The sequence below is a fragment of the Anas platyrhynchos genome, chromosome 8 (genome assembly GCF_047663525.1).
Source record: "Anas platyrhynchos isolate ZD024472 breed Pekin duck chromosome 8, IASCAAS_PekinDuck_T2T, whole genome shotgun sequence".
NCBI lineage: Eukaryota > Metazoa > Chordata > Aves > Anseriformes > Anatidae > Anas > Anas platyrhynchos.
The window spans coordinates 33,079,898-33,092,497 of record NC_092594.1 but is presented as its reverse complement, the minus strand read 5'-3'; the positions used below and the strand labels follow the sequence as shown (position 1 = coordinate 33,092,497).

The 12,600-nt window shown below is 36.1% G+C and overlaps 1 protein-coding gene across 10 annotated transcripts in view; it reads left to right on the top strand.

Annotated features, from left to right (window-relative positions):
- EPS15 (epidermal growth factor receptor pathway substrate 15) overlaps positions 1 to 12,600 on the top strand; it is a 46,569-nt gene that overhangs the window by 20,284 nt on the left and 13,685 nt on the right. For all 10 annotated transcript variants that reach the window (XM_027462495.3, XM_027462501.3, XM_027462493.3 and 7 more), the window contains 4 exons: positions 1,120 to 1,205; positions 5,980 to 6,052; positions 10,873 to 11,034; positions 11,633 to 11,830. In XM_027462495.3, coding sequence (XP_027318296.1) covers positions 1,120 to 1,205; positions 5,980 to 6,052; positions 10,873 to 11,034; positions 11,633 to 11,830 — 519 coding nt within the window. The remainder of the gene's footprint in view (positions 1 to 1,119; positions 1,206 to 5,979; positions 6,053 to 10,872; positions 11,035 to 11,632; positions 11,831 to 12,600) is intronic.

Genomic DNA, 12,600 nt, shown 5'->3' with positions numbered 1-12,600 from the left:
GAAAAACGTCCTCGTTAGAACACCATGAGCAACTCAGCAAAACTTCTCTAATTTCTTCAGGATAGAATTGAACTTCATAGCTATTTTGCCAGTATGAGAAGCTTTACACTAACCAGTTTAAGAATAGCTGTATTTTTTTAACGCATGCCATTTGCTTTAGTAAAATATGCATGAATAATGTGTAGTTCTGCTGAATAATATTCTCTGCTGCTGTGTGCTCAGATTTACTGGTTAGGTCTTTTGTTGACCAAAGCTTTGTTACTTTTTCCCCCAGTATAGGCTTGAATAAATATATAGTTAGGCTTTTATTTTTTTATTTATTTTTTTTCTTTTTGCGGTATCACCTGCCTCTTAACTGTATGTATATGCCTTTCCTCTGAACTTTGTGTTTGTCCCGGTTAACTTTATTCAAAGTTTCCAGGACTGAATGTATTATAGAACACAGTTACAGTGACTGTGGCTTCCTAATTATGTTCATGTTGTAGTAAGGCAGACTAGAACAATTACAGTATTTGCTAATTTGTTTCTTCAGAACTTGTTCTGTAGTCTTTTATGTATACTTTTTTGAAATTGAAATAATTTGTATCATAGTAATTGTCTTATTATAAAGATATTAAGGAAATAACTCATGGGCTATGACTTTGTATTACTGAAGTTTGTCAGTACTCTGGAGATTTGTATTAACCTACGTAGATACGACGTAAAGCATTGCAAATGAAGTGTCTATACTCTGCAACAGGAGGATCACCAGGGTGAAGAAATATGTATATTAGTAGTAAACAAACTCAACTGTTTTATATGAATGGTAATAAGCCATAGTTCTAAAGTGAAATGTATTTTACAGTTAAGACCTTTTTGTATGATGATATGTCCTTTTGTGGAAGACATGCTTTCAAGAGTTTACAGGAGATAAACTGTTTGAATTACTAGATGTGTTTGATGGTATATTTTTTCTGTTAATTTAGACTGTTCTTAACATTTTTTAAAGATTAAAGATTTGCAAAATAATGCTACGAACAGTTGTTACTTCTTGTGATAGTGCAAGCTATCTTTTAAAGTGAAGATAGTTGTCAGACTGCATAAACTATAAACTAACAGTATGTTTTCTTTATCTTTCAGGGTACTCAAGGACTCAATTCTGTAGCAGATTTTTCTGCAATTAAAGAACTTGATACATTAAACAACGAAATAGTAGACCTGCAGAGGTAGGTAAAGGAGGGATAGTTATAGTTGCCTCAGATTCAGTTGTTATGCTTACTGTTTTTTTGTTTGTATTTGTTTTTGTTAAGCCAACTAAATACATAAGAGGAAAAAATAGAAGGTAAAGTAGTTTGTTTTGCTAAAATCAATGGTAAGCAGGTCTGTAAAATTATTCTAATATTGTTTAACACCTCAATTCTTCGTTATCTCAGATGGGTGCATTTATTAACAGCAAGATAGTGAAAGATATGTTTTGCATTCTGGGCATTTCAGGAAACTGCATATCCTCTCATCCTGAGATCAAAATACTCTTTTGCTCATCTTAGTTAGTAGATGAGCATACAGCAGATCTGTAGGGCGTGGAAGCCATGATACAAATTGGCATTATGTGTCTTGATTTATAGAGGGAATCCTAAGGGCTTTTTCCTAATGGAGGCAGGGAAGTGAGATAGGAAGGCTCAAGAACGATACAGACACAGAGTGGCAAGATGAGAGTTTGCACTTGGACCTTGGCTAGGATTTTGATGGGGATAAAGATGTAAATCCTTCCCTTCTGTATGGTGAAATGAATGGTTGCACTGAGAAAAATCGTTTTAATTAGAAGTCTGCAGACCTTTGGTTTCTAAAAAATATTTCTAAGGTAATTAGGATAATGATTTCCAGTGACTAAAAAAGTCAAGTTCATATATGCTGTGTAGTCTCTGTCATACTCTCAAGACAGCAGATACTTTTCTTCAGTGATTTTTTGGTACTATTGTAAATTTACTGTAAATTCCTTCTGTCACGAACAGTCAGTTAAGGTGCATTGTCATGATGAAGTCTGAGTGTCTTACTCATGTCACTTGTAGGAATGAATTAATTGTGCGATGTGTCAAAGCACAATCTGTTTCCTAAATAGATAAACGTTTCTTGCTTCAACTCCTTTTTACTCCCACTGCCTCCTGGCTTGTCCCTGCTCTGGTTTCCTCTGTTCTTCCTTAGGTAGTATTAATACCAATTTTGGATTCATACATTTATTAACCTAAAATTTGATTTGCAACTACATGTATTTGCTAATAGTGTCTTAGAGAGAAAATGTTCACTAGTGTCAATTTTCAAATTGTTTTTTTTACCATGTGTGTTTGCAGCCTAACATGCAAGCCAATGAAATTCTGAGAGCCAGTAATAGAAGCTGTCTATTTTTGAAGTGCACATTTAAAACAAACAAACAAAAAGAACAACCAGAGGAATTTCTTCAAAAGAATGACAATGTTTTGAAAATGTAGCTTTTTGAGAGACTGAACAACAAAATACAGGAGTGATGTGTTTGTGGCTCATCAGTGTGTGTGGGGAAATTTCTGGTGGCCAGTAGCTTTTTAATCTAATTCAATAAAAACATAATATGAAGAAGACTGAGGTTTAGGATTAGATGAGGAAAAAATGCGGAATACTTCTTAGTGAGGGTAAATCCCCTCTGGTACAGGGAATGACTTGTTTAGGGAAGTTGTGGAATCTGCATTGTTTTGAACCTGTCAGCAGTTCTGTTTTCTCCGGAAGGCCTCTAAGTTCCGTTTCAGTTGCACTATATTTTTGGAAGGCTATTTGTGAAGCTTTTTTGATCAGCATTGTGGGAGGCCAGACCAGATGTTCTTAATATTTTTTTGAGCCATAGAACCTTTTTCTTCCCCCAGCAAACCCTGTTTTGGTTTTGTGCTTTAAAGCTAGCTACAGCCCACAAATGAGTGGGATTCTTTCAAGCTTTACCAATACCACATTGCTCTAAAAGTGTGAATGGTTGAACTTAACTAGGTATGCCTCACCAGAGGTGCCATCCTTTGCACATGTTGGACAGCAGCAGTTACATAGTCTTGAATACAAATCAGGTTAGAAGGACTGTATAGCTGGTAAGTCAGTCCCTGAAAAGTGAAGAAATAGCAAAATGTCTCTAGAAAAACAGGGCAACCTCTCCCTGCCATATGTTCACATCAAGACTTTGTTTTAAAGCTACAGCTTCATAGCAAATTAGTGGTAAGAATTTCACTATCAACTCTATGAAACTATAAGCTCTATGAGCAGTCATCTATCACTTTTTATGAAAAAGAACTCTGATCTTTTTCTGCCTTTTTAACTAACGTGGGTTCTAATCGTTAGCCTCCAAGAAGCCTGGCCAGGGTTGTTTCCAATGTAGCTTAAAAATGCCGCTGCTGACAAGGACTTCCTCAGTTGTCAGCTATCACAAATGTTTCAAATATGCTGGCTCCCATTCATAAATACTTTTCCATTCACAAATTGTTATAAAGCTTCTGGAGTTACTGATATTTGATTTGAGAATCATGGAGTATGCGCATTAGAGAAACCATGTATTTTTGTTGTGTTTGTTTTTTAATTTTTAATAACCCCTTTTAATTTATTTGATAAAAGGGTCTCTCGACCTGACTGCAATTAAGATATGTAGGGAAATTGTATTGCTTTCGTAAATTGACTTTAAGTTGGTTACAAATGTTTTTGTCAAGACCACAGGTATTTTTGTTTGTTTTCAAGTGCTGTGGTATGGGACTTCAAGATCCAGGAAATCTTACATGGCCAATAAATCAATTTTGTTGCCTGCTTTTGATTCTTTCAGTTGCTGGGCGTTCCTACAGGCATATAGTAGATAATTTGTAAAAGAAACAGAGGCATTCAGAAGAATTAGTAAATTGAGTAGGTTTGTGGTATTATTTTTGAAACAAAGACACGTTGCTCCAAGTGGGAGTGGGTAGGGTAGACACTTTTTTTAGACTATATATGCTCAATTTGTTCTGCTCTGCCTGAGGCTACTGCCTAAGCTGTCCTTGTGCTGACTGACAATAGTTCTTTCACTTGATTTTTTCCAATTCATTGTTTGTGTTAAGATTTTGCCAGTGCAAGCTGGCTGTGAGTGGGTGTCATGGCCTGTTGCTTGCTTAGGGTCATCCAGATAGCAAGATTTAGGTACCTGACTTCCCTTGAAATAGAAGGGAAGTGAGCTTTGTTTCTGGCAGTCTCCTCACACAGATGAGTGACAGTGTATATTAAGTCATGCTCACCTGCTGGCATTTATTTCCTGCTCAGTTTTCATATTCAGGCTGGAAAAACAACCAAACAACTATTTGTTGTTTGTTTTTACCTAATCAATTATTCAATCTTTTATCTTCAATTAGGAATAATCTGCCTGAATGCCTGCTGTGCTTGATAAGCATCTGAGAGCTCGATGGCATTTTTCAACTTGACTTGTGTTTAGATCTGTGGAAGTGCTTTGTTGAGATTGAGCCCTTTTGTTTATGGAAAGTTACAGAAGGCAAAAATCAACAGAATTTTTTTCAACCCTGTGATGCTTCAAATATCTAAGTAAAACTATGCAATAAATATTGGTTTGTTAGAGAAATGTGCTATAGCTTTGATGGAAATGGCAGATCTGTGTCATATTTACATGATGATTTCATTCTGATGAATTGGAGTGAGAAGTTATGTGGAACTGGAAGGTTCACACTTAACAAAATAACTAGCCTTGTTCTGCAGTGTCTCTGCAACTTGTATTTTCTTGTCCATGTAAGTCTTCCCTCTAGGCACGGCAATCAAGTTAATCGGATACTGAGACAAACAATAGTGGAACATAATATACAGTAATAAACAAGCATTTGCTCTGAAAAGATTGATTTGTGACACCTGTTTTTTTCATCTTCCATTGCGTATGGTTTAACAGCAAACAACCATGGCTTAGCCTGAGTAAAGACAACTTTCTCAGAGCAGATACCCCCTTTACTTGCTGGACAGAAATATCTTATTCCTTATTGGAGAAGAGTAAACAATAAAATTAACTGTTTTGGATTGTTTACCAATCTTCTGCTATTAACAGACAAAGTTACCTTAATTTTAATATGCATGAGTAATATCATTTGATAGCTTTTCCTTGTGGTACTTCATTTAGATATGTTAGGTCTGTCATCACTGCTCAAATTCTATTCAATGTATGTCAGAATTTAATAACAATCTATAAAAGTGAGTATCTATATAGAAAAGCTGTTGCTAAATCTGTAAAGCGTAATGCTTTATTCTCTTAATTCTCATATGCTTTCTTTTAAACAAGCACTTCTGAGTAGTGTGGCTTTTTCCTTTATAAAGCTATTGTTATCTGACTGCCAAGAACTTATTGATGATAATTCCCCTGTCATCACCAGTCACTTTTAAGCTTGCATAAATGTCTATAGGGACAGACTTGATATGACACAGCAAATAACTATGTGCGGAGTCTCCTAAGCATACTCTGATTACGGCAAGCTAACTTTTCTTCTTCTGAGTGAGTTTATCAACAGATACATCTAAAATATGATAGTCAAGGTTAATAATCCACCAGGTTGGCCTCCTGGAAATGTTTTCTAGCTGCTGTTAGTGTAGGAATTACTGTATTTGCAGGGGTTAACAGATGGAATCTGATGCAATCCCTCCCACTTTTCCCAGCAGTTTTCATTAGACAAGTGCTCCATAGCAACAGTGAGATCACTGAAGACAGTATTTCATTGATTTCTCCCTCCCGCCCCCTTCCGTTTTTGAGCCATTCTTATCACTAAAGTGCAGTTGGCTGAAAAGGCATCTTTTTTTATGCAAAACGCTTATGTGGGCTTCTGTCTTGTAAATAATTTGGAAAGCAGAAATCCCTTGCATCTCCTGTGTTTAATGTTTCACTATGTATTTAAAGAGAGATACAGGTTTAGGAGGCTGGATAACTGTACCTGCTGTAGCTGATGTTCTGAAGTATTCTTGCATTGTTTGCTGGTCTTCTAGGGAAAAGAATAATGTAGAACAAGACCTGAAGGAAAAAGAAGATACCATCAAACAGAGGACGAGTGAGGTCCAGGTAAGTAAGGCGCAGAATTATTGCTCAGATATCTGATACCGACCAATGTGATGTTTTAATGGCAATGAGATTATTGAATCTTTAGATCACATCACTTACTGAGTGGTAGCTAAGAAAAAAAAATACTCTGAAGTGTATTTGGTATATGAATGTGGATTGGTGGGGGTCTGTATATTTATTTAAATTTGTGAGCTTCTAGAATATATAGACTACATGGTGTTTTAAATTAAAAATATTTCAATATTTTTTTAAGCAAGACTAGCTAATGTCTAATTAAAACTGAAGAACGTACTGTAGTACTGCAAATTAGTAAACTTAAGTAGCTGAGTTAAAAGGGCTTGGATAGGGGGCTGCTACTTAAGAGTCATAATAATTACCTGCTCGAGAGGAATGCTGCCACAAGTTAATTTTGCCTAACATAAGTGAATTCTAAAAAAAAATGTATTTGATTTTATTTAAAAGGATTATATTGAACTTTTCATAATTGAATAGAAAATTTGATTTTTACAAGTGTTTTATGAATTAAAAATTATACAGTCAACATCACTGTATAGGATGCTAACGGTGTAAGCCCTGAATTAAATGCTGCAAAGCATGTTTCAATTAATCACGAGGTGCAAAAGCAGATGGAGTTGCTGCATTAAGAAAAAAAAACCTTCAGTGTTATATCTGATCCTTTACATTTTTCTGTGCATTTGTTTCAGGAATCTTTATTAGTTCAAATACTTGTTATTTGATTAAGACTAAATAATGCAAATTTCTGCATTTTACTTTGCCGTGGGGGTTTGGAGGTCAGGGAAGAAAGCCAATGTGTTACAACCATTGTGACTTTTGTGCTTGGCTATTTAATATCCTTAAAGCCTGGGTGATAATTAATAGTTGACCTCTTGGAAGATAATAAGATGCTGGCCTGTTTGTCACAACGGCAGCCAGATTCAGCAGCTGCTGGAATGCATACAGAAGTTGACCCAGTCTGTGATTCTGTCTGTGCATGCACTAGTCATTCCTCTCCTCACCATGCAGATTCCCTTTTCACAATGTAAAAAATTCTTCTGGGCATTTCTCTATGAGCACAGAGGGTGATTTTGTTAGTTTGTTGTAGAATGTTTGCCTTCATGTGAAGGTTGAGCTCTGTGGTGCCTTTGTACAAAGCTAAATTAAATCCTTACTTTTAATGATAGAAGGCCTAAAACGTAACAATATTAGTGTGATCTGCTTGTTTATTGTGTAGTGTTTGACAGTCAGCAGCATCACAGAATGAATGAAATCATTGTATCCAGAGCAGTCCTGTTGGAAGCAACTGTCTTAAGTCTTTAACCTCTTAGTGATCACATAAGCTATTTATATCTGGTTAAATGTAGAGCTAGAGTTCTGTCAGTCTGCAGAGAAGGAACAGTCTATTACTGGATTGTCAGAAAAATGGGAAAGCATCAGGATCAAATGGGATGTGACTGCAGCATTTATTCGAGCTGGTGGCCCCCTACCTCTGGTCTCCTTCTTGTTCCTGAATGCTGGGGAACCTGCATATTTCATGAAACTTTCTAGAACTTCACAGAATAGTGGTGACAGACTAAGAATATCTTTACATCGTGTTCTCTTTACATCATGTTCTTCTGTTTTTATTCTAATGGTGATATTTCTCAGATGGTTTTCACAAACACAGTGTTCCACAGTGTTCCAATCTGCCACCTTTGATAAAGCTAATTTAGTGGCATCACACTCTAGGTTTCATGATACCAGGGTTGTATCCACAGACACAAATTATAAGCTCATGAATAGCCAAGGTTTGTGATGGATTGAACAGATTTGTATGGGAGGAAGGAAAGGTTAACTGTTTTTCTCTATAAAATAATTTATACACTATGTAAATAGAGGCTAAGAGGCAAAAAAAATTGAAAAAGAGTTGGAGGGAAAACAACACACTGATAAATTTTAATACATATTAATTTTATTTTATTAAAATATCAACTCTCTCTTAGCAACGATTAAGGAATGTGTTTTTTCATAAGAAGCTATAGGAAGAGTAGCAAAGATCGTGAGAAACTGAGGCATTTCCCTCATTTATTCTGTGGTGGAGTTTGTGTTTTCTTACAAGGACCACACACCAAATAACATTTGAAAGCAAGCATCCCCTCGCTCTCCAACCACCCATTTGCTCTTCTAGAGCCAGGTATTGGTTGGAGCACTGGGTGCTGCCTCAAGACATGGGCTTTTGGCCACCTTTGCAAGACTCAGATCCTCTGTGGAACACTTCATGTGTGTATGGTTTACCAGTCTACTCGCAAAGACTCTGAAATAAGTGGTGATTCTCCTGGCTTTCCCAACAAGGATTGTGTTCCTTAGAATTTTATTGACATGAAGCCAAAAGGTTTGCTTCCCATTTTAAATGGAACACCAAAACTTTGTAAAGAGCATTTTAGAACAAATGCATGCAACTCCTGAACAAAAGTTAGTTAATATAAGTTCACATCTATGGAGGAAAGAAAATATATCTGCATTTGCAGTGCCATTTCAGAGAAGAACAAAAAAGTGAAAAGCATTTTGGGACTATGTCCTTCCAAGCAGTCTGGCCTTTTCTTCTAGCCTTTTGATTTCTTTGTTGGCCTGAGTTTTCATAAGCAGATTTTTTTTTTCTCTGCATATCCCCCCTCAACATTGTACTTTCCTTACTCTTTCTTGTTGAGACTGGCAAGCTATTAAATCTATTGCCTGTCTGTGGAAATAGAGATCCCTACTCAATTCCTTGTCCACCACTACAATGGAGAGTTACAATGATCATAAACCTAACACCGGGATTACCAATAAAAATACTAGTTTGTACTCAAATGTGTTACACTGAGGGTAATACTTCGATCTTCGTGAAGTAAACTGGGCTTCTGTTAAACATCAAAGAACACCTTCAATGGGAGAAGCATCTTAACAATCGAGCTCTGATTGAGGTCTACGTTGAGACATTTGTTAAATTACAACAGTGTGTGCAAAATTCAGTGCTTGGGTTGGGGCCTGGTTTACTTCATGAAGATGTGTGTTTGAGAATTGCACCAGTTCTGTGTGTGTCCACTCTAACCTTTACTTTTGGAGTAGCTATGTGATCATGGTCTTGTTTATTATATGTGTGTTAATTTTTTTTGTTTGCTTTTTTTTCTCTCACTTCTGGGAGGTATTGGGCTTAGTCAGGCCTTTTCAGAGCTGCTTCTCTCCTGCTATGGCTAGGACAGCTTCTGGGATTCAAGAAGCAGTAGCAAGGTTGGAGGTGATCCATATTTAGCTTGTGTGTATGTGAGTGTTTGCTTCCTTTAGAGGAAAAGAGACTGAAATTTCTTTAAGGTGTTACCTCCACCTCCACATCCACCCCCTCTCGCCCTGGTTGCTTATGTTGTGTGTCAGCTGCTATTTGATTTTCAAAGTGATGTGAAAAACAAATGCATCAAAACAGTTTCCCAATTATCCAAGTTGATAGCTGCTGTCAGAGCCTTTTGTGCGTGTTGGTGTGTCTTCCATAAATTAGAAATAACTAGTAAGTCATCTACTCTGACTGCTGTACATGGAATGTTTAACTATTAATGTTTTTACTTAACTTGATACATAAGTTTTCGAACTTTTTTTGCAAATGCATCTATGAAGCTTCTTTAGGTAGTCTTCCAGTTGTCTTGAGGTCCCCCATTTGTCTAGCATTCAACTGCCTTTATGTTCCTCTCATTTTTTTATTGTCCTGATTATTTGGAGGTGTTAACATGTGTGGATTAACTGTCTCACCTACAGAATAAAAATAAATAAATAAAAATCACCTGAAAATGACAACAGGATCTTAGCTTAGAACAGCATACACATGCATGATCTAATCAGAAATTGATGTCAGCTTGTTTTCTTACTGTCATTAATTTTCTTTCATCTCTGTTCTTTCTTTAGTGTTGTATATGATTCTTCCTTCAATTGCCATATTTTCTTGGAAAGGCTGCAATCTTCTCTTTTCATCTAATACTTTTCCTTTTGTATTAATCTTTTTTTGATCTCTCTGTATTACCTCTTCCTCTTGACTTTGACAATTCTTTCTTCTTTCAAAATTCTTGTCTTGATTTTTCTTTTCAATGTTATCTCTGCAGTTTAACCATTAAATAACCAAGTCTAAACTTTGCTGTTGCTCAGAAGCGAACTAATTATCGTATGATGCTACTTCATGTATTTAAAATGCAAGATACGTAACTACAGCTGTTTCTTAAATTAAAATATATATTGTTTTTATGTGTGAAATGTTCATTTCTTACAATTACTGTTACCTGAAAACAAACTTTTGGCTGATTTGTGCAAAAAATTTGAGTTTGGAAGATATTGAAGGAAGTACATTTGAGTTAATAAGGTGCTGGCTTTCTTCTTTACCATGCTGCTACAGCAAATTTGTATTTTGGAACAGGTATTTCAAAGGGGAGAGGAGCAGAATAAAGAATTTCTGTTGTTAAGGAACTTGTGAAAATGTATTGCTAAAATACCAGAGAGAGATAACATAGGCTAAACAAATGCAACTTACAGATTTGATATAGAATCCTATGTCCCTGGGAGTAAAACACTTAATCTCTGTGTGGAGGTGTGGTCTTCAATATTGCAGTGAGATTACTTTTACTAAAGAAAAGAAAAAGCAAATAACGTGGTTATTTTTGTCTTAGAATTAAAATGAGAATACTTGCTTGCCTGAATACTAGTCTTTGAAAGATAACTTATTGATACACTGAAATCTGATCAATCATTACCTCAATTTATACTTTGGAATTCAGTGGTAAGAAGGAGTGGGGAACAAATACAAAGCAAATCTTTTTTTATTACAGGATCTACAAGATGAAGTAAAACGGGAGAGCAATAATCTGCAAAAGCTGCAAGCTCAGAAACAGGAAGCCCAGGAAATCCTTAATGATCTTGATGAGCAGAAGGCCAAGTTGGAGGAGCAACTTAATGATATCAGGCAGAAGTGTGCAGAGGAGGCCCATTTGGTAAGGTCTAGTGGCTAAGGCCTTTGACAAAGAAAATGCCTCTTTCTGAAGAACGTAGCCATGCAGTGTGTTGCAGCTGTTGGGAAAGGAGAAAAAATTTTAAAGAATAATCAGCATGAATTTCAGGATTTTGTGGACAACAGAGAATAGGAGATACATCTCTGATTTCAGCAATGTTTGTGATATTTGGTGCTCACCGATGCTACATTATGTGCAAATGTATATCACTAAAATAAGGCTGTGTGCAAGCAAATGCTGCAAATTTATAATGCAATATAAGTGAAATTAGAAGCAGTACTTAATGGGACTGATTTCCCGAGAGTTTGGGGAAAAAGTGATTTTTTTCTGATGCAAATCTTTAGTATTTCTTTGCTGTCTAAAATGTTATCTTCAATATTAGAAATACCAGTGTTGGTTAGGAGAACAACTTTGAATAGTTCATTGAGACCAATGGTGAATTAACCTCTTATTCAGGTATGATCTATAATATCTGCAGTAGAGGTTTCATACCTCTTTTGGTCATAAACAATATTTGCTGGACATGTTTGGAGTTTTTTTCTTTTTTAATTTGGCCTTGAAATATTTATTTATGCATTAGATTGCCATGCTGAAGGCTGAAATAACAAGCCAGGAGTCAAAGATTTCAGCGTATGAAGATGAACTGACCAAAGCTCAAGAGGAGCTGAGTCGTCTGCAGCAAGAAACTGCAGAGCTTGAGCATTGCATAGAGTCTGGGAAAGCACAGCTGGGACCTCTTCAGCAACATCTGCAGGATTCACAACAGGAAATCAATTCCGTAAGGCAGTGTGAAAAGATGAGGGGAAAAAAACAAAGGAACAAAACCCAAAATGTTTTAGCTGACAACCTTTAGTGTTTTTTCATAAGGGGAAGGCACTTGTTTATTTCTTCACTGCTTGCACAGAATGTCTGTATAGTAGTTAGGGTTCTTAGAGGCTTACTCAAATTGCTCAAGGTATTTAATGATACCTCTCCAAGTTTTGATAATAAAAGGGAATTTATTATACTTCATAAATAATTTCTCTTAATGTAATGAATGACAAATGGCTAGTGCCTCTTTAGATTCCCTACTAGATGTGTAGGGAATTTAAATTTTTTTCTTTAGCCATGGCCTGGGGCATGGTCTTGCTATTCTTTAACTGACGTGATGTTGGTATAAAATTATTAATGACATAGTGTATTTTTGAAGGAGGAAAGTGAAGTGAATGGAAGAAAAAATTGTATTGAGACTAAATACTGAGAAACAGGTTGCTGTACTGATTTTGAGCACAGAACTGCACTTTGCGTGTGCGATTGATTTATTACTTCAGTGATGTTTTAGCTTGCGCACCCTTTTGTTACCATTCTTTTCCTTCTCTCACATACCCACAGTCTGCTAACATGTGAGCCGGAGCCATGTCATTATCAAGTTGAAAACAACCTTTCTATTAACTTTGAACCCTAGAAATGGCTGACTTCTGGATCGGTTCCTTCACTTGATTCATATCTAACTTCTTAACAGTCTTTTTTTTTTTTAAAGACTTCCACTGCTAGGACACTTTCCTCTGT